Source organism: Sapajus apella, unplaced genomic scaffold, assembly GCF_009761245.1.
Source record: "Sapajus apella isolate SASKATOON/1434 unplaced genomic scaffold, GSC_monkey_1.0 scaffold99, whole genome shotgun sequence".
In the NCBI taxonomy this organism is placed as follows: Eukaryota; Metazoa; Chordata; class Mammalia; order Primates; family Cebidae; genus Sapajus; species Sapajus apella.
This window is the reverse complement of record NW_022437039.1, coordinates 5,815,510-5,837,081: the sequence shown is the minus strand read 5'-3', so window position 1 is coordinate 5,837,081 and position 21,572 is coordinate 5,815,510. Positions and strand designations below refer to the sequence as shown.

General features: G+C 46.8%; 1 protein-coding gene across 3 annotated transcripts in view; it reads right to left on the bottom strand.

Moving 5' to 3' along the window:
- ABAT (4-aminobutyrate aminotransferase) overlaps positions 1-21,572 on the bottom strand; it is a 117,877-nt gene that overhangs the window by 50,896 nt on the left and 45,409 nt on the right. For 2 of the 3 annotated variants that reach the window (XM_032258076.1, XM_032258075.1), the window contains exon 2: positions 2,607-2,717. In XM_032258076.1, the coding sequence (XP_032113967.1) occupies positions 2,607-2,676 (70 nt within the window). In that variant the 5' untranslated portion in view covers positions 2,677-2,717. Of the gene's footprint in view, positions 1-2,606; positions 2,718-17,397; positions 17,613-21,572 lie in introns of those variants that run through there. The other variant, XM_032258074.1, reaches the window with a different exon arrangement.

Sequence of the window (21,572 nt, the reverse complement as noted above, 5' to 3'; positions counted from 1 at the left end):
CCCCCCCTTCCTTCCTTTTTTTTTTGACACAGAATCTTGCTTTGTTGCCCAGGCTATAGTACAGTGGTACAATCTCAGCTCACTGCAACCTTCCCCTTTTGGGTTCAAGCGATTCTTCTGCCTCAGCCTCCCAAGTAGCTGGGATTACAGGCGTCCACCACCACACCAGGCTAATTTTTTTGTATTTTTAGTAGAGATGGGGTTTCACCATGCTGGACAGGCTGGTCTCGAACTTCTGACCTCAGGTGATCCTCCTGCCTCAGCCTCCCAAAGTGTTGGCTTTACAGGCCTGAGCCACTGCGCCCGGCCAGCTAGTTTCTAAGTGTTGATAACTGCATCTTGGTGATGTAAGATATTAATAAGGGAGGAAACCGTGAGGGCCATATAGGGTCTCCCTGTAATATCTTTGCAACTTCTCTATAAATCTAAAATTATTTAAAAAATAAGATGTTTATTTATTTATTTATTTATTTATTTATATTTTTTGAGACAGAGTCTCACTCTGTTGCCCAGGCTGGAATATAGTGGTGTGATCTCAGCTCTCTGCCATTTCAACCTCCCGGGTTCAAGCGATTCTCCTGCCTCGGCCTCCTGAGTAGTTGGGATTACAAGCGTCTACACCACGCCTGGCTAATTTTTGTATTTTTAGTAGAGACGGGGTTTCACCATGTTGGCCAGGCTGCTCTCGAACTCCTGACCTCAGGCAATCCACCCGCCTTGGCCTCCCGAAGTCATGGGATTATAAGCGTGAACCACTGCACCCCGCCAGGATGTTTATTTTAAAATAAAGCCTGCTAATACTCCTTGGGGAGGGGTGAGCACACCCAGCACATATACACCAGCATTCAACATGCAGACCAAGGACACGGCTAGCAGTTTGTTTTCAGAGGGCAGCAAGGCCTGACTGTTGGGATCCAGCCCAGACACAACCTAGAAAATAACGAGGGTCAGCAGAGACAAAGAAACTAAGAGGCAGGAGGAAGAGTGCGTCAAGGTGGGCTTCCAGGGGGCCAAGCGAGTAGGAGGACACAAAGGCCCCGAGCACTGGAGACCCCCACACACTACTGATTGAGTATGTAAACAAAGAAGCATGTGCTCAGGGATGCGGGGGGTGAAAAGGAAGAAGCATCAGGCAGGGGATCTATAGCTGTGGCGGTCTGGCATTTCCTTTGAAGGTATAGAGCACGCTCTACTTTAGATACAATCAGTAAACAGACAGGGAAAAGGCTGTGGCTAGAACCAGCAAGTCTGGCCACATTCTGGTGCTTCAAAGAGGTCTTCCTTGCTTTGGACACGGAGCATGGTCTTCCATTAACTCCCATCCTGTGCCAGATAAGCAGGTCATGCGTCAGCCTTTTTCCCAGCACCTGACAACAAGGGACACCGTGATGACAAGCACAGGGGCTCTGAGAGAGCTGGGGACAGACCGGAGGCTCATTGGTCTTTGTGAACCTATGTCATGGCCAGGCCCGAGCCAGGCAGTTTATATCTCTGCAGGAGGCCAATCTGGGGGCATGTGAAGGGAGGCTTTTGCTGGGACTGTCTCCCAGAGCCACACGGAGGCACATGGAGGAGTACTCAGCATTGGAGCCAGACAGAGGTGCATGCAAGTGGCTGTGTGACTTTGGGCAAATGGCTTTGCGTCTCTGAGCCTTAGTTCTCTTACTTGTAAGATGGGATTCACTTGAGCCTTCCTCATGGGACTATTGGGAGTGAGGGAGATCTCAAAGAGGTCAAACAGAAGGAAGAAGGAGCCAGTGCACGTGGCCACGGGGATAGGGTGGAGTGGGGGTGAGACATTCCTAAGATGGTGTCTCCTGTCCAGTGATCCAGTGACCTTGAAGCACGGTTGGCCTTTAGGTCAATTTCAGAGATGTTTACGGCTTTCTTTGTTCCTTAGCAGCAACCCCAGATGTGTGTTTTCCCCAGTGGTACCTGCAGAGATGGCCTGGGACCATCTGGCTGTGGAGGCCATCACCTACCTGCAGGCAGAGTGGCTCCAGGGTGGAGCCAGTCCCATCCCACTGAGGCACTTGGGACAGGATCATATACATGGCAGAGATGGGAGAGGAAAAGGAGGTGGCAATGGTGATAGTTTTACAGATAGTGGGTGATATGGTCTGGCTGTGTCCTCACTCAAATCTCATCTGGAATTGTAGCTCCCATAATTCCCACATGTCGTGAAAGGCATCCAGCAGGAGGTAACTGAATCATGGGGGTGGGTCTTTTCCATGCTGCTCTCATGACCATCAATTGAATAAGTCTCACGAGATCTGATGATTTTATAAAGAGCAGTTCCCCTGCACACACTCTCTTGCCTGCTGCCATGTAAGACGTGCCTTTGCTCCTCCTCACCTTCCGCCATGATTGTGAGGCCTCCCCAGTCAGGTGAAACTGTGAGAACATTAAACCTCTTTTTCTTTATAAATTACCCAGTCTCGTATGTCTTTATTAGCAGCATGAGAACAGACTAATACAGTGGGACAGTCCCAGAAACACTCACTGGCTGGTCTCTTTATCCCCAAGGGCTCTTCCCGCCCAGGAATCCCTAGCCTGGATCTTGTCTTCCATTAGGATCAGTTCTTGTCAAGACCCCCAGGGCTTACCGGGAACCAGCAGGCGGTACCTGTGCTGGAAGCTGCAGGCCAGGCGCCGGGCGAGCAACATGGAGGCCATGACCCCGTGAGGGACAGTGACACCCTCTGTGGGCTGCCACCCTGAAAGAAACCAGAAATGTAGGTTTAGGCTCATGAAGACCACTCCCCTCCAGGTCAAAGATCCCATCCCCACCACTTCCCACCTATTGGAGAAGGTTCTTCTAACATTGTCAAATCCTTGGCTTTTATACTGAACATGTGCTTTATACATTAGGCCAGGTAAGGTGGCTCACACCTGTCATCTCAGCACATTCGGAGACTGAGGATCTCTTGAGGCCAGGAGTTCCAGACCAGCCTGGGCAGCATAGCAAGATCCCATCTTCACAAAAACTTTAAAAATCAGTAGGCTGTGGTGGTGCACACCTATAGTCCCAGCTACTCAGGAGGCTGAGGCAGGAGGATGGCTTGAGCCCAGGAATTTGAGACTGCAGTGAGCCACAATCATGCCACTGCATTCCTGCCTGGGTGACAGAGTGAGATCCTGTCTCAAAAAAACAAAACAAAAAAACCCCAAAACTTATTATAGTTAATACATACTTTAATTCACTTTTTTTTTTTTTTTTTTTTTTTGAGCTGGAGTCTTATTCTATTGCCCAGACTAGAAGGCAATGGCTCGATCTTGGTTCACTGCAACCTCGGCCTCCTGAGTAGCTGGGACTACAGGTGTATGCCACCATGCCCAGCTAGTTTTTGTATTTTTGAATTTCTAGTTTTTTTGTAGAGACCAGGATTCACTATGTTGGCCAGGCTGGTCTTGAACTTTGGACCTAAGATGATCTACCAGCCTCGGCCTCCCAAAGTGCTGGGATTGCACGTGTGAACCACCGGGCCTGGCCCTTACAGGTGTGAACCCCTGCACCCGGCCCTGGCTGCTATTCTTACTGGGAGCCTGGAGCACCCCCATCCTTCAGTTTGTCTGTTTCCTTTTATCATCTCCCTGTTCTCTCTCCCAGAACACCATTCATATGTGTTTTCTGTGTGTCTTTCTGTTTGTACATCTTTCTGCTAAAAACCTGTTTTGTTATTTGGCATGCGTATTTTTTACATAAACGGTATTTTATCTCAGAACAAATACTGTATCTCAGAACAACGAGAGCACCATTCACGTGTCATTCCCCTTCACAGACCGTTTCCCAGTCCTTTCTGTGTGATGCATGCTGCACAAAACGCTTTATATAGAGTATGATTAATATTTGCTATTATTAACATGCACAACCATGCTCCATGGTCTTTTTACAGAGGAGGAAACTGAGGCACAGAGAGATTAAGTGGTGGATCTGAAAGCAGAATTCAGATGTGTGTGACCCCAGAGTCTGCAAACCTCGCTTAGCTCAAGCACTCCATCAAAATCCATCTATTTATTTTGCAACAAATACTCCATTGAGTACTGACCTTGTACCAAGTACTGTTTCTCAGGCTAGACATGCAGAGATGAATGAGGCAAGCATGGAGCTTACATCCTCAAGAGGAACAAAGAAAGTGAAATGAATCATAACATGAACAAGGGCATCATTATGGTGGGGAGAAGTGCCTTGAAGGAAAAGTGAAAGATGCCAGGGGCATGATGTATCAGGCTTCCTTCATGTGCCAGCATCAATGGGGCAGGCATGATTATCCTCATTTTACAGATGAGGAAACTGAGGCTCAGAAGTGATGTATTTTAACCCATGTTCACTGTAGCATTATTCACAATAGCCAAGAGGTTGAAGCAACCTAGATGTCCATTGACAGATAAGTGGAAAAAAACATGGCATATCCACACAGTGGAGTATTATGCAGCCTTAAAAAAGGAGGAAGTCATATCATACGCTGCAACATGGATGACCCTGGAGGACATCACGCTAAGTGAAATAAGCCAGTCTCAAAAGGTCAGATACTGCATGATTCCTGTTACATGAAGCATCTAAAGTGGTCAACCTCTTCGAAATGGAAAGAGGGGCTGGGCACAGTGGCTCATGCCTGTAATCCCAGCACTTTGGGAGGCCAAGGTGCGTGGATCACTTGAGGTCAGAAGTTCAAGACCAGCCTGGCCAACATGGTGAAACCTGTCTCTAGCAAAAATATAAAAATTACCCAGGCATGGTGGTGCACGCCTGTAATCCCAGCTACTCAAGAGGCTGAGGTAGGAGAATCACTTGAACCCTGGAGGTGAAGGTTGCAGTGAGCCGAGATCATACCACTGTACTCCAGCCAGGGCGACAGAACAAGACTCCAACCCCACCCCCAAAAAAAAGGATGTTCTTTACTGTGTTTAGAGTTTCAGTTTGCAGGATGAAAAAGTTCTGGAGCTTCATTATACAAAAAAAGGGCTTATACTATCATACTGTATACTTAAAAATGGTGAGGAATATACATTTTATGTTAAGTGAGTGATTTTTAAAATCACAATTTAAAAAAAAATCAGTGATCGGCCGGGTGCGGTGGCTCAAGCCTGTAATCCCAGCACTTTGGGAGGCCGAGGCGGGTGGATCACGAGGTCAAGAGATCGAGACCATCCTGGTCAACATGGTGAAACCCCGTCTCTACTAAAACTACAAAAAATTAGCTAGGCATGGTGGCACGTGCCTGTAATCCCAGCTACTTAGGAGGCTGAGGCAGGAGAATTGCCTGAACCCAGGAGGCGGAGGTTGCGGTGAGCCGAGATCGCGCCATTGCACTCCAGCCTGGGTAACAGGAGCGAAACTCTGTCTCAAAAAAAAAAAAAAAAAAAAAAAAAAAAAATCAGTGATCCAGGAAACAGATTGTCGTTGAGATTGACAAACCTATCAAGGACAGCAATCACAGCTTCCAGTGCTTTGACAAAACTCAGGCGTGTGGCCTTCCGGTCCAGCGTCCGTGATTTCACATTGCTGTGGCAGGCATTGTATCCCTGAGTGTTGTAGCTCTCTGTAGGTTTGCTGTGGCTGAACCAAGAAAGAAGGCATATGTGGAGGCGATGAGGACAGGGGGTATTTTTCAGAGTGCAAAGCGTTTTTGGAATATAAAGAATTTCTTTGGGTTGAATTACCTAGAAGTTTATCACTGACCTGTGTTCCCGAACTATGAAACATGAAATTGTGGGCTAAGAAATGTTGGGTTTTTTGGGTCAGGTGCGGTGACTTCCTCCTGTAATCCCGGAATTTTGGGAGGCCAAGGCAGGTGGAACACTTGAGGTCAGGAATTTGAGGTCAGCCTGGCCAACATGGGAAAACCCCATCTCTACTAAAAATATAAAAGTTAGCCGGTTGTGATGGCACAGGCCTGTAATCCCAGCTACTCAGGAGGCTGAGGCACAAGAATCACTTGCACCTGGGAGGCGGAGGTGGCAGTGAGCTGAGGTCACACCACTGCACTCCAACCTGGGTGACAGAGTGAGGCTTTGTCTCAAAAGAAACAAATTAGCAATAGTTTCTCTTGATCGATAAACAATTAATGAGTACTCTGGACAGTAAATAAAACAACTTATTTTTTAACAAAGAAGGCATATAACTTTCCCAGGACACAACAAGTTGCTGCTGGAGCCAGCGCTCAGGTTGAGAGATACCTGGCTCAGGAGTCCTGGCTTGTGCCTAATGCATGGATTTATTGTGAGCTGTGACACCTGAAACTTACTCTGTGACAGACCCTGGGGACACAGCCTTCTGCTTATGTGGCCCTGGCTTGGGCTGCCTAACTCTACCCAGCCACACAGTGGATAGAAATTCCATCCTGGACCTGGGTGAAGACCAGGAGGGTTCTCTCACCCCTCTGCTCCTGTGATGACAGCATGTAGGAAGTGCCAGCCAGAGGTGAGGAATATAGACCTAGAGAGATTCCACAGCTGGAGGGGAGGCCTGAATCCAAGGAGGCAGAACAGCGCAAGGATGAATGACAGGCTGGGTTCAGAATACAGGTGCTGGGACATGCATGGGCTCAGCAGCATGGGGCAGAAACAGTGTGGAGAATCAGGCACCGAGCCCAGGATGGCAAGTTGGCAGCACGCTGTGGCTGCCTGCAGAGCTAACAGAATGTTGGCTGTGTTATTAGAAGGAAAGAGTAAATCAAGGAGGGAGGTGGTTGCCATTGATACATTTGTTCTACGAACATTCATGGTATACCTACTGTGTGCTGGACACAAGGGCACACAAAGATCAGTCGGAGGCCATTCTTGCCCTCCAGGCATTACTGAGTACTGGCACTCGCTATGTGCAGGGTCTCAGCTGGTGCTGCAGGACCACCTCATTCCATCCCCAGAGCCCTAGGAGGTAGCTCCCAGAAGACAGAGGCAGCAACTGAGGTCCTATCACGGGTGGGGTGGGGTGGGTGCAGGAATTATCTTCTGGGGTGCCCAATCCTGCCCATTCTCAGACACTTCCCTGTGGAAAGTAAAAAGTTCCTCTTCAAAGTTTCCTTTCTTGTTAAAGAGTAACTCATACATGTGCTAATAACTCTTTCTTAAGCCCTATCCTGTGTAGCTGTTAGGCATGCTTATAGGCATGTGGTATATTCTATGTCCTTGTACTTTAACCAAGATATCTGTGTTGGATGCGCTCACAGGCATGTCCCAGCTCACAGCCTATGCCCCTTACCTGTTTAATGAAGTTTTAAGTTGTTAGCCAACAGGGTTTTAGTTTAAATTGCGAGGTCTGGTTCCAGCCAACGGAGATCAGACACAGCAGTAAGGACAACCCCAAATGCGCAAGGGATAAATATGTCTGCTTTTCCTTTGTTCATTGTACTCCCCTGGTAAGATGGCTACCAAGGGTACTCTTCCTACAGGAAGTAAAACTTGCTTGCTGAGAGATTGTTTGTCTCAGTGCTAATTTTTCTTTGCGGCACCAAGCATCTGTTTCCAACATTCCCCATTCCTCTACAGGGGTGCAGACCTGGCCCTACTGGTTGTGATTGACTAGGCGGGGCTAGGCCAGCATCCTGACACCCTCTACCTACTGAGATGAGCCAGCATTCAAACAGGGTCTTTTTTTTTTTTTAAGGCAGAAAAAGGCTAGACAAAAGAAAGACTAGAGTGCAGTGGTATGAACATGGCTCACTGTAGCCTTGAACTTCTGGGCTCAAGTGATCTTCTCACCTTAGCACCCCCCAAGTAGCTGGGACTACAGGCATGTACCACCATGCACAGCTAATTTATATATATATATATATATTTTTTTTTTTTTTTTTTTTTTTTTTTTTTTAGAGACAGGGCTCTCACCATGTTGCCCAGGCTGGTCTCAAACTCCTGGGCTCAAATGATCCTCCCACCTTGGCCTCCTAAAGTGCTGGGATTATAGGCACGAGCCATGGTGCCCAGTCGGTGTGAGACATTCTCAAGGGACATTCGCAAGGGAACACTGCTCCCCTCACTTTGCTAAATCATCCTTAGAAGTAGGGTATCTCCATGTTCAGAGACGATAAAAGGGATGCTCAGAAAGCTTACGATATTTGGCCTCAGTCATAGGCTTACCTGAGACTGTCTGACCCCAACAGCCCCTGCTCGACTCACTGTAACGTCAGTTAATCCAGCTAATAAAACACCTAGCCGTTTTTCTTTTTGTTTTTGAGACAGGTTCTGGCTCTGTCACCCAGGCTGGAGTGCAGTGGCACAATCTTGGCTCCCTGCAACCTCTGCCTCCGCCGGCCTGAGGCCATCCTCCCACCTCCCAAGTAGCTGGAACTACAGGTGAACGCTACCACGTCCAGCTCATTTTTGTATTTTCAGTAGAGCCAGGTTTTTACCATGTTGTGTAGGCTGGTTTTAAACTTCTGAGCTCAAGTGATCCTCCTGCCTTGGCCTCCCAAGGTGCTGGGATTACAGGTGTGAGCCACCGTGCCTGGCCCCTAGCTGTTATTGATATGAGGCTTCATGAATAAAAATGACCTAGTTCAGAGAATAAGTTCTACTGCTTTTCACCAGAGGAAACTTTCTGAGAAAGTGTGGGCTTGGAAAGTGTGGTCATGAATTAACTAAGAAACCACATTTTTTTTTTTTGGAGACGGAGTCTCCCTCTGTCACCCAGGCTGGAGTGCAGTGGCACAATCTTGGCTCACTGCAACCTCCGCCTCCCAGGTTCAAACGCTTCTGCTGCCTCCACCTCCCAAGTAGCTGAGATCACAGGCGCGTGCCACCACGCCTGGCTAAGTTTTTGTATTTTTAGTAGATATTGGGTTTCACTATGTTAGCCAGGATGATCTCTCTCTCTCTCTCTCTTTTTTTTTAAGATGGGGTTTCATCATGTTGGCCAGGGTGGTCTTGATCTCCTGACCTGGTGACCTCCCAAAGTGCTGGAATTACAGGCATGAGCCATGACCCCGGTCCCAAACTCTTTTCTTAATAACTCAACGGATTTTTTTTTTTCTATTCTAGTATATCCAACTCAATGCAAGCCTATTAAGTTTGCAACACAGCAGCTATGTAGAAAGTACAGCTGATGTCTTTCCCTTAAAACCACTTGTCTCAAACAGGGAGCACTGAGGCTTCACACAGTGAGGCCATTATTGTTTTTGATAATCCGAGGATCTCAGAGAACTCAACATTTGAATACTCTGCAAAAGTGAGAGCCAAACCCACAACACTTTCAATTACAAAATGACACACTGGAAAATATATTGTGGTGACATTTTGGTGGCCTGCAGTTGAAAATTGACCTTATAACAAAATTTGATCTGTTAGACATTAATTGTTAGCACAATGTATTTCAAATAGTTGGAAGAGTTAATGTCATTCATTCACCCCCTCTCACCCACTAATTCAATCGACAAAAGTTCATTAGGCACCTGTTACCAGCAAGGCACTGTATTGTTTAGATATAATTTCTCTCTCTCTCTCTCTCTCTCTCTCTCGACAGGGTCTTACTCTGTGGCTCAGGCTGGAGTGCAATGCGGGGATCATGGCTCACTGCAGCCTCCACCTCCCAGGCTCTAGCAATCTCCCACCTTGGCCTCCCAAGTAGCTGGGACTACAGGGATATACCACCATGCCTGGCTAATTTAAAAATTTTTAGTAGAGATGAGGTCTTGCCATGTTGCCCAGGCTGGTCTCAAAATCCTGAGCTCAAGTGATCCTCCCATCTTGGACTCCCAAAGAGTTGGGATTACAGGCATGAGCCACTGCTCCTGGCTAAGGCATCACTTCTCTTAGGAGAAACTAAGACAGGCAAAATGCTTTCTTTTTGAAGCTCATAATTTAGTGGCAGAGGACGATGAATGGAAAAAAATGGAAGAATTTGATGTACAAGGCTGCTTTACCCATCATGTGAATAATTTCTTAAAATAACCCAGCATGATATGTACATAAAAATTTTCCAGTTCGCTATCAACAACAAATTCTGCATAAGATAGAAGAGAATCATGACTATTTTGCTGGTGTGAGTGAGGTGCTAAGGGAACATGCAAAGATTGATTCTGGCTGGGGTGACAATGCCAGGGAGGTGTTACCCGAGCTGCACCTTCAAAACTTAGGAGATTTCAGAAGGCAAAGAAGAAAGCAGGGGTAAGGCAAGTGCTCAGAGGTGTGTGACGACATGGTGGATCTAAGAATCCTGGTGCACAGTGTTAGATACAGTGAACTCCAGGTTTCTCTTCAAGGAATTGGTATGTCAGTATGTTCAGCTCTCTTATTCTTTAATTCTCTATTTTAAAGTTTAATTTCCTTGTAGTTTCCGTAGACAACCTTCTCCACCGGTTCTAATCAGTAGTTCCCATCTGTTCCCCTGACCCACAGCTCTGTCCTGACCCATCAGGGTCACCTGCTCCAGTCACCTGCTCTAGTCACCTTCTTTGACCTAGGTCACCCCTGGCTTCCTGCTCTGACCCTTCCGTAACTGTCCTTCCCACCAAACCACCCACCCTGCCACTCCAGCTCGGACCCCTGTTCTCTTTAAAATAGCCAATCGGGATTAGTCTAGCTTGTGCAGTCTATCCCTAGCCAATAGGGGAACGACGCAGCAGTAGGGGCGAGCCCCATCAGGCATAAGTACTCCTTTTCCTCCCTTGTCCAAATGTGCGATCACCATTGCTCCATCTGTGAGCCATACCCTTCTAAAGAAGTAAACTGCTTTGCTGGGAGGGTTTATCTTTCAGTGCTATTTCTTTTGCAGCATCGGAATTTTACGTATAACAACAGTGAGGGTGGCTGTGGTATGAAATCACAGAGCACTGGGAGGGAAGGAGAGGGTGCGATCAGCTGCAGCCAATCCCTGGCAATAATTCCTAGGCTGATCTGGATTGACAGGGCCCTCTGGAGACCCTCTCAAAGGGAGGAGGGAGCCCAGCTGCTCTAATCTCATCCAGAACAGTCTGTGCTCCACCAAGGGATACAATCAACAAAGTGAAGAGGCAACCCACAGAACAAGAGAAAATATTTACAAACTACCCCCCTGACAAGGGATTAATAACCTGAATATACAAAGGATCTCCAATAACTCTACAGAAAAACATCTCATAATTCGATCAAAAAATGGACAAAAGATTTGAATAGACATTTCTCAAAAGAAGACACACAAATGGCAAATAAGCATATGAAAATGTGCTCAGCATCACTGATCATCAGAGGAGGCAAATCCAAACTACAAAAAGCTATCATCTCACCCCAGTGAAAATGGCTTATATCCCAAAGACAGGAAATAACAAATGCTGGCGAGGATGTGGAGCAAGGGAAACCCTTGTAAATTGTTAGTGGGATTATAAATTAGCACAATCACTATAGAGAATAGTTGGAGGTTCCTCCAAAAACTAAAAATTCAGCTACCATATGATCCAGCAATCCCACTGCTGGGTAAATACACAAAAGAAAGGAAATCGGTATATGGAGAGATAACTGCATTTCTGTGTTTGTTGCAGCACTGTTTACAAGAGCTAAGATTTGGAAGCAATCTGAATGTCCAACAACAGATGAATGAAGAAAATGTAGTTCATACACACAATGGAGTACTATTCAGCCATGAAAAACTGAGATCCAGACTGGATGTGGTAACTCACATCTGTAATCCCAGCACTTTGGGAGGCTGAGGCAGGTGGATCACCTGAGGCCAGGAGTTTGAGACCAGCCTGGCCAACATGGTGAAACCCCATCTCCACAAAAATGCAAAAATCAGCTGGGCATGGCTCTGCACCCCTGTAGTTTCAGCTACTTGGAAGGCTGAGGCAGGAGAATCTCTTGAACCCAGGAGGTGGAGGTTGCAGGGAGCTGAGATCGAGCCCACTGCACTCCAGCCTGGGTGACAGAGTGAGACTCTGTCTCAAAAAAAAAAAAAAAAAGAATGAGATCTAGTCATTTGCAACAACATGGATGGAACTAGAGACCATCATGTTAAGCAAAATAAGCCAGGTACACAAAGGCAAGTGGCGCGGGCTCTCCCTTATTCGTGGACTCTAAAAATCAAATAAATTGAACTCACAGACATAGAGAGTAGAAGTTACCAGAGGTTACCAGAGGCTGGAAGGGTAGTGAGGGGTTGAAGTGGGGGTGGATAGTTAATGGGTACCCCAAAAAATAGAAAGAATAGAAGGGTCTGTGCTGAGGCAGCCTCCCAGGGAGGGGCAGGGAACATGCAGTCGGCATGTCAATGAGATGCTGGGGTCACTGAGTTGGGGAGAGGGTTCTCAAGACAAGCATGTCACAGGGCACCCACTGGGGTGGGAGCTGATGAAGAGTGAGAAGGCAGGGATTAGCTCCTAAGCCCTCAGTCCTAGAGCTGGCACAGCCTTTTAAGGATTACGAGTTCCTCAAAAAGTTAAGCATAGAATTACTGCCATATGACCCAGCAATTTCACTCCCAAGTATTAGGCTGGTGCAAAAGTAAATGACTTTTGCATCAACCCAAAGAATTGAAAACAGAGACTCAAACAAATACACGTACGTGCAAATTCAGAGCAGCATTATTTACAATCGCCAAAAGGTGGAAACAACCCAGATGCCCATCAACAGATGAATGGATAAACAAAATGTGGTCTGCCCTTATAATGCCGTATTACTCAGTCACAAAAAGGAGTGAAGTTCTGACACACGCTACAACATGGGTAACTCTCAAAATATTTTTTTATGCTATATGAATAAATGCAGAGGTAAAAGGCCCCATATTCTATGAATCCATTTACAGAAACCTTCAAGAATAGGTAAATGCATAAAGATAGACAATAAATTAGTGGTTGCCAGGGGCCTGGGAGGATTAAGAGGTGACAGGTTAATGGGTATGGGGGTCTCTTGGGCGATAAAAAAGATCTGGAATGAGATAGTGGTGGTGTCTGCATATCATTGTGGGTGTTCTAAAAGACTCTGAATTGTTCACTTAAAAAGGTTATATGTTATACTAACCTTAAAAATGAAAAAGAGATTATGGAGTTGGCTCTCTTTTGTACATGGGAAGAGAGAGGACCAAAGGAGTGTATGTAGAGGCACTCTCTGATCACACAGGCTTACTCTTAAATTTCCACCTGCTACAGGCTGTGTGACCCCAACCTTGTCACTTTTTTTTCCCCCTGAGACAAGGTCTGGCTCTATCACCCAAGCTGGAGCACAGTGGTGCCATCTCGGCAACCTCTGCCTCCCAGGCTCAAGCGATCCTTCTGCCTCAGCCTACCGAGTAGCTGAGACTATAGGCACATGCCACACCTGGCTAATTTTTATATTTCTTTTTTGGAGAAGTAGGGTTTCACCATGTTGCCCACGCTGATCTCGAACTCTTGGCAATCCTCCCACCTTGGCCTCCCAAAGTGCTGGGATTACAGGTGTGAACCACGGTGCCTGGCCAAGAGAGGCTGATTTTCTGTGCAGTACCGAAATGGCAAACGTTATGACACGTGCCAGTGCTGGTCAATGAGTATTGCCTATTTGGAGTAGGGAACAAAAAGATTTTACAGCCTCTTTTAGGTTTACTTAATTTATTTTTCATTATTTTTTTTGACCTGTTAGTAAGAAGCACTCCTTTAGGTTTTCAGGGGAAAAAATGTAGTAGGTTAGTGATGTCTGTTATGTGCACCATAATAGATAATTAAGATATGTGCAGTGTACATGGACATGGCATCTGACCCTGGCCTTCAGGATATAAAGTTTGGGGCTAGGCGCTGTGACTCACGTCTATAATCTCAGCACTTTGGGAGGCTGAGGCAGGTGGATTACCTGACGTCAGGAGTTCACGACCAGTCTGGCCAAAATGGCAAAACCCTATCTCTACTAACAATACAAAGCTTTGCTGAGTGTGGTTGCGTGCACCTATAATCCCAGCTACTATGAAGGCTGAGACAGGAAAATCACTTGAATCCCAACCCCCCCAAAAAAGAAAGAAAAGAATATAAAGTTTGGATCCAAACCACCACCCTATTTTATGTACTTGCAGAACAGAGTGAAACTCATAAAAACACTCTGAGCCTCAGTTTCTCGATTTGTAGCTTGGAGATAGTGAAGCTCTCTCACTGCAGGGTTGTGCTGGGAATTAGAAATAATGGATGAACACATCCTGGAAAATCATAGGCACACAAGTCATTTGCGTTTACTCTGTCTCTCACTTGCTCCTGTCTTATACTTTCTGCTGAAGATGTAGAATCCTATGGTCTGAGATCCCTGGAGATTTTTGGAGTCACCAAGGAAAGAGGCTCCAGAGATAGGCAGACTTTCCCTGAAGACTTGCACTGGAAACCCCAGATGCAGGCTGGCCACAGGGGAAGGCTCTCTTTCTTGGTACGGTTGCCTGAACCATCAGTGGTAATAGAAGAGAGCTGGGTGCCCAGGGTTCTACCGTATTCCTGCCTGAGGGCAAGTATCCAACACGTTCTGGTCCAACTTGCCATCATCTTTCCCCTGGATGAAGGCAATGATATCCTAAATGGACTCTCGGCTTCCTCTCTTGCTCTTATTCTTTTTCTTCTTTTGTGAGAGATAGGGTCTTATCTGTCACCCAGGCTAGAGTGCAGTTGTGTGATCTTGGCTCACTGCAACCTCTCCCTCGCGGGTTCAAGGGATTCTCCTGCCTCAGCTTCCTAAGTAGCTGGCATTACGGGTGTGTGCCACCACACCTGGCTAATTTTTGTATGTTTTGTAGAGCTGGGGTTTCACCATGTTGGCCAGGCTGGTCTTGAACTCCTGATCTCAAGTGATCCATTTGCCTTGGCCTCCCAAAGTGCTGGGATGACAGGCGTGAGCCACCACGCCTGGCTGAATGACATTATTTCTAAGGCCCATTCGGACTCTGAGAAACCACCTGGGAAGCGTGCTAAGAGTTTCCATATTACTGAAAATTTGCCACAAAATTTTCCCCAAGCCTTATGCCTACCTGGAAGTGGAATTAGTATCTCCCTGTTTTATTCTACCAGGTTCTTTGTAATCTGCTAGACCCTGGATGAGCACACCTGGGGAAAGAAGCGGATGAAGGATTCCTGGTTGAGAAGGGAGGTGCTGTCAGACAACTGGCACGCCCTGAACTTGTGACCAAGGAGGTTGGAGAAATCCGAAAATCTGAAGTGACAGCAGGCTGGGTGCTGGCCCTCCTGGTCTCTGAGATCCTGAATCTCCCCCGTGTATTTCCCGAATCTCAGTTCTTAACACAGCACACCACCCTTCCCTTGAGCTCTTAATTCTCATATGACTTGTGTTTGCTTAATATTTTTCTTTCTGAGACTGAGTTTTGCTCTTGTTGCCCAGGATGGGGTGTAATGGCACTGTCTCAGCTCACTGCAACCTCCACCTCCAGGGTTCAAGCGATTCTCCTGCCTTTGCCTCCTGAGTAGCTGGGATACAGGCATGCGCCACCAAGCCCAGCTAATTTGTTGTATTTTTAATAGAGACGGGTTTCTCCATGTTGGTTAGGCTGCTCTTGAACTCCTGACCTTGTGATCTGCCCGCCTCGGCTTCCCAAAGTGCTGGGATTACAGGCATGAGCCACTGTGCCTGGCCGACATTTTTCTTGAAATCAACTTGCTTTTTCAATTCAAAAAAGTAATTTTCTGGCCAGCTGTGGTGGCTCATGCCTATAATCCCAGCACTTCCGGAGGCTAAGGTGGGCAGATCACCTGAGGTTAGGAGTTCGAGACAAGCCTGGCTAACATGGTGAAACCCTGTCTCTACTAAAAACACAAAAACTTAGCTGGGCATGGTGGCACGCGCCTGTAATCCCAGCTACTTGGGAGGCTGGGGCAGGAGAATTGCTTAAATCCGGGAGGCAGAGGTTACAGTAAGCCAAGATCGCACCATTGCATTCCAGCTTGGGCAACAAGAGAGAAACTGTCTCAGAAAAAAAAAAAGTAATTTTTCTAGAATCCTTTCTAATTGTTACACTCTGGCTGGGTGCGGTGGCTCATGCCTGTAATCTCAGAATTTTGGAAGGCTGATGCTGGTGGATCAGCTGAGGTTAGGCGTTAGAGATCAGCCTGGTCAACATAGTGAAACCCTGTCTCTACAAAGAAAAATATAACAAATAAAAAAACCGAATTGCTACCTTCCCCCCCTGAAGCTGTATTTGCTACAAAGGCAACTGGGAAAAGAACATAATAAAATCAAAGCAAGAAGTCATTCAATTAAAAGCTGGACAGAGGTGACTGTCCAAGGCTACAGCCCCGGGCCTGGCCCTCTCCTTTCCCTAGAGACTGGCAGAGAGCAGACAGGTGTCAAAGGGAGGCTGGCATCAGATGGGGACCTTCTCCTTGACGTGATCAGAGGTGAAAGAGAAATTTAAATCAATCAGTAAATCAAACAGAATAGGAATTGTCACGGTACATAACAAATGCTGGTAATTTCTGTTTCAGCCGTGCGGGGGCCTGAATTAAGTTCTATTCCTTACTGGGCGTCTCAGTCAAAACAAGGCAAAACCCTGGTTTAGCCAGATAGTGAGCTCGTCAGTCCCAGCCCTCTGCTCTTCCCTTTGCTTTCGATTAAAATGCTAATTAGCTCTCTCTGCTTCCTTCATCTGCCTGGTGCCTTTGGGGAGGGGGGAGATGAGCTAAGAGGCTGAGTCTTGTGTTTAAATCGGTAAAGTGAGAGGAATTCAGGGGAAAGTGGAAACAAATTCTTGCAATTTGCTCTGGAGGAAGAATAATCATAGTAAAAGTACCAGCTCCTATTTATTTATTTACTGTTCACCTACAACATGCAATAGACCTTCCATATGCCATTTGGGTCATCTGCAAGATTGGCCTTCTATAACCAGCTCAGAAGCCTAAGAGGCTTGTTCAAGGTCTTAGAGTTTAAAAACCAGATATTTTCTAGTCTGCACCTGACGCTCGCTTACCGGAAGCTTACACTTGTGTGAAAGCCGCACCCAGACCAAGTAAATCTGAGTCTCACCGGTGTGACCTGGGCACTGGGGGATCTCTGGAGGCTTGGAGGCCGAGAACTATTGTTAATTACCATAAAGCGTAGATGGTGGGCCCTGCATATGACGACAGGTCTGCGTGATCCTCAAATCCCGGGAATCGGAGGTCAAACAACACAGGGATACAGGGAGAAAGAAGCCTGCGGCGGCCGCTTGTGGAGCCGGAGCGCGAGGTGCCAGATGTGAAACTGCTTCTTCCTGACATCTCCCCAGTCTTGCATCCTTCAAAATGATCTTACTCCCAGACTAGCCATCCCTGGCCCCTCACTGATCTGCCGTATAACCTCAGGCACATTATGTAACCTCTCTGTGCCTCAGTTTCCTGATCTGTAAAATGGGAGTACTGGCAATTGAAACTGTTTTGTGAGCTGGCAGAGGTCCTTGCTGCTCCCCCAGCCCCAGAGCAGTGCCTGGCTGAAAACAATCACTGGATAAGCAGTAAACGCTCACCAAGCAGCCTGCGAAGACGGTGTCCGACTCACCGTTCCACTCTGCTGCTTTCAGGCCCTGTGAACATAAACCCTTTGCCTGCATCATTGGCTAGAAATGGACCCCCCAGATGGCTCTGGAGAAGACCCCGCCTGTCATTTTCCTATCTGCCCTCGGGACCGAGACAAAAGTGCTGGCAGACGCTAGGGACATTCCTTTCTCGTCTGCAGCCCCAGCAGCTGCCTCTCTGCAGACTCGACGGGACACAAAGACACACTCAGCCAAGTGCACTTCGGTTGTCAAGGCCAGGGGTCGCCATGACAACCCATAAAGCCGGAGCCCTGGGCCTCTGCAGATGGGGCTGGCAGGGCCCCATTCAGGGGCGTTGGCACAGGGACAGAGGCTTTATCTGACATCAGCTTTCTCCTCCGACTTCAGCTGCAACAGGCCCTCCTGACTTTCCCCTTGGCATGGGCCCCACCCCACCCTCCCTGTATAACTTCCTATAAGCTGCCTCTTGGGCATTTGTGTCCTTTGTAGGGACATGGATGAACCTGGAAACCATCATTCTCAGCAGACTGACAGAAGAGCAGAAAATCAAACACCGCATGTTCTCACTCATAGGCGGGTGTTGAACAATGAGAACACATGGACACAGGGAGGGGAGCACTACACACTGGGGTCAGTTGGGGGGGAATAGGGGAGGGACAGTGGGGGGTGGGGAGCTGGGGAGAGATAGCAGGGGGAGAGATGTGAGAGGTAGGTGATGGGGAGGAAGGCAGCAAATCACACTGCCACGTGTGTACCTATGCAACAATCTTGCATGTTCTTCACATGTACCCCAAAACCTAAAATGCAATAAAATAAATGCGAAAAAAAATCATCAGTGACTTATATAGGGAGACAGGCATATGTTCTTGGAAACAGGGGAGTGTCCACCCCTAAGAAAGATCGAGAACGATGCTGGGAAAGTAACATGAACCAGAAATTGGGTCTAATGTGCGGCTGGGTCATGTATATTATCTAGACAAGTTGCTGAACTCATTAGGGCCTTCTTTTCTGCAACTGTAAAATGGGAAGAACGAAACCTATCCATGAGGTCATAAGGCACTCAATTGACTTAGGGTCAACTGAAGAAAGTACACAGGATGCAGAAGAGATGCCAGCTGCAGGCCATTTTCTGTTTCCAAAGAGCTCTTTAAAACTGTGCATTTTGGCTGGGTGCGATGGCTTATGTCTGTAATCCCAGCACTTTGGTAGGCTGAGAAGGGCAGATCACTTGAGGTCAGCAGTTCAAGACCAGTCTGGCCAACATGGTGAAACCTCAACTCTACCAAAAATACAAAAATTAGCTGGGCATGGTGGCAGGCACCTGTAGTCCCAGCTACTCAGGAGGCTGAGGCAGGAGAACTGCTTGAACCTGGGAGGTGAAGGTTGCAGTGAGCTGAGATTGTGTCACTGCACTCCAGCCTGGGTGACAGAGCAAGATTACAGCTTAAAAATAAATAAATGAATAAATACAAATTGTGAACAATAATTCCTTCTTGTTTTCTTCTTTCTTCTTCCCCCTCCTTTTCTTCTTCTTCTTCATCCTTCGTCTTCTTTTTTTAGACAGAGAGAGACAAGTTCTCACTATGTTTCCCAGGCTGGACTTGAACTTGGTAAAGGCATTTCTTCTACGGCCTGATGAGCTACAAAAGACTGTTGGCACATGCAGTGGCCCTACTACCAGCCTGAGCATCCAGGTTTCATGAGAGAGAAGCTGGTCTGCTCAGTCTCTTTCATTCTCATGCCCTTGTCTCAGACAGAGTCCTCTCTGCCCACCTCAATCAGGAATGCAGGGAGCATGGGCACATCATTGCTAGCAGGCAGGTAGTTACTCAGCGTGTGGAAAAATTGGACAGAAAAATGAACAGACAGGGCTTCAGATCCAAGCACTCTGAATGTGAGACACAGATAGCCTTTGTTCTGGAGGTAGGAAATAATATGGAAACAAACATCTGCAAGAAGATAAGCTCGTTTTGGATTTCTGATCCTACAAGGGAGGAGGAGTAAAGGAATGGAATTAGCTTAGAGGGGATGCTTGTACCCACACTGAGATAGCTACCCAGGCCAATGCCACAGAAGGTCTGGCTTGTAAAATCTGTTTGTTCAGTTCAATAAATGCTTTCTGTACACCTGTGCTGAGCCCCGGAGACACCTCAGTAAACAAGGACACATCCTGCTGTGTTCCATGGGACCTTGTGGTCCCGTGGGGAGGCCCGACAAGCAACAAACAAATCAGGTCGGCGTGATTGAAGGAAACGTACTTCCTGTTCAGAGAAAACAAACCACTTTCACGGACTCCAGAAACTGCTAAGTATGCAAAAATCACAGAGTATAACAAGGGAAACATTTATATCTCCTTCAAGGACCGCACAGCTCCAGACTTGGAAACACTTTGTTGCTGACTGGAGGCACGCTCTGTGCCTGGCAGCATTCCTACATTTACTTGCAAAGACCTTAGCTTTTCTGTAATTCAAAATATCTTTCACTTACGCCTGTGTGTGTAGGTATCTGCTCTGATTTTATGAATGAATGCCAACCATGTCAAAGTTTCACATACAACATCTCATCTACTCCTGGGAGGCAAATACGTCTATTCTTATTGTTCAGGGTGGCGTGAGGAGGCCTCTAAAACCCTGCCCTCAAACTGAGATCTCTGAAGGCTGCCATTTATGGGTCATCTTCCCAGAGGCAGAGCTGGTTCAGGGGACCTGAGAGACCAGCTCTGGGAAGCATGCATCCAGTGTCTGGAACCTCCGTTTCCAGGGTCCAGAATGGTGCCTGGCTATCACAGGTACTCAAAAACACTTGTTGAATTCAGTCATGGAGTTTCAGCCCTATATTCTGACAACCAAAAACTGAACTGAAAAGCAACCTCTGAGTTCCTTCTGTCGAAGCAACGCAATGTTTCTCAAACCTTTTCTCATTGTCATTCCCCTAAAGATTCTTTATTAGCTACATCCCCCCTGAAATTTTAATTCCACAGATAATATCTGCTTATATATTGTATTTCATATCTGTACTTTATTCATAAAGAGTAAGATTTCTTTACTTCCCCATAAATCAATGTTCACCCTCTTGGGAATACTGATCCCACTAAGAATGCAGGGATTAAGGGTACACCTGACATATATCAGTTGCTGGTTTGGGCATTTGCTCTGCTTCATCTTTTTTTTTTTTTTTTTTTCAAGATGGAGTCTTGCTCTGTCACCCAGGCTGGGGTCCAGTGGTATGATCTCAGCTCACTGCAACCTCCACCTCCCAGGTTCAAGCTATTCTCCTGCCTCAGCCTCCTGAGTAGCTGGGATTACAGCTGCCTGCCACCACACCTGGCTAATTTTTATATTTTTAGAGATGGGATTTTACCACATTGGCCAGGATGGTCTTGAACTCCTGACCTCTTGATCCACCCACCTCGACCTCCCAAAGTGCTGAGACTACAGGTGTGAGCCACTGCACTCAGCTGCTCTGCTTCATCTTATTCCATTCTCGCAACAGTATTACACAGTAAGCATCATCAACCCTTTGAGACTGAGGATGAGACTGAGGCTCAGAGAAGGTTGTGGCTTATTCTGTGTCACACAGTTTGTCAATGAGAGCCAGTTTTCAAATTCATGTCCATGAGACTTTAAAGCTAGTGCTGTTCTGCTTCCTTGCACAGAGAAATAACATGCCTAAGCTCACTTCATGGAGAAGAGGTGATGTGGGACCAGGTGTATAATCCCAGAACTTTGGGAGGCCAAGGTGAGAGGATCACTTGAGCCCAGGAGATTGAGATCAGCCTGGGTGACAGAGCAAGACCCCATCTCTAAAATGAAAAAAAAGAGGGTGATTTGGGATTTTAATTTAATTCTTAAATTAGTTCTTCTGATTCCAACTTCAGTTCCTTTTTACTCAATATATTCCCTCGAAAATATCTTTAGACTACTTGACAAACTTGCTGGGTATAAAAATCAGTGTCTTGGACTATCTCAAGAAAGAAAGGAATAGAAAAGAAGGTTAGCTGGCAGCAAAGATCCCACCAGAAAGAGGTCCCTGATGGATTGATTGGGAGGCTCTGGTCTAAGCTAGAGCACCAGGGCCAGAGTGTAGTTAATGTAACTTAGAAATCAATTCACTGGGCTGTCACCTACTGGTCTGGTTTGGTTTGGAGTCACAATGAAGTCACAGATAGTTTGGTCTA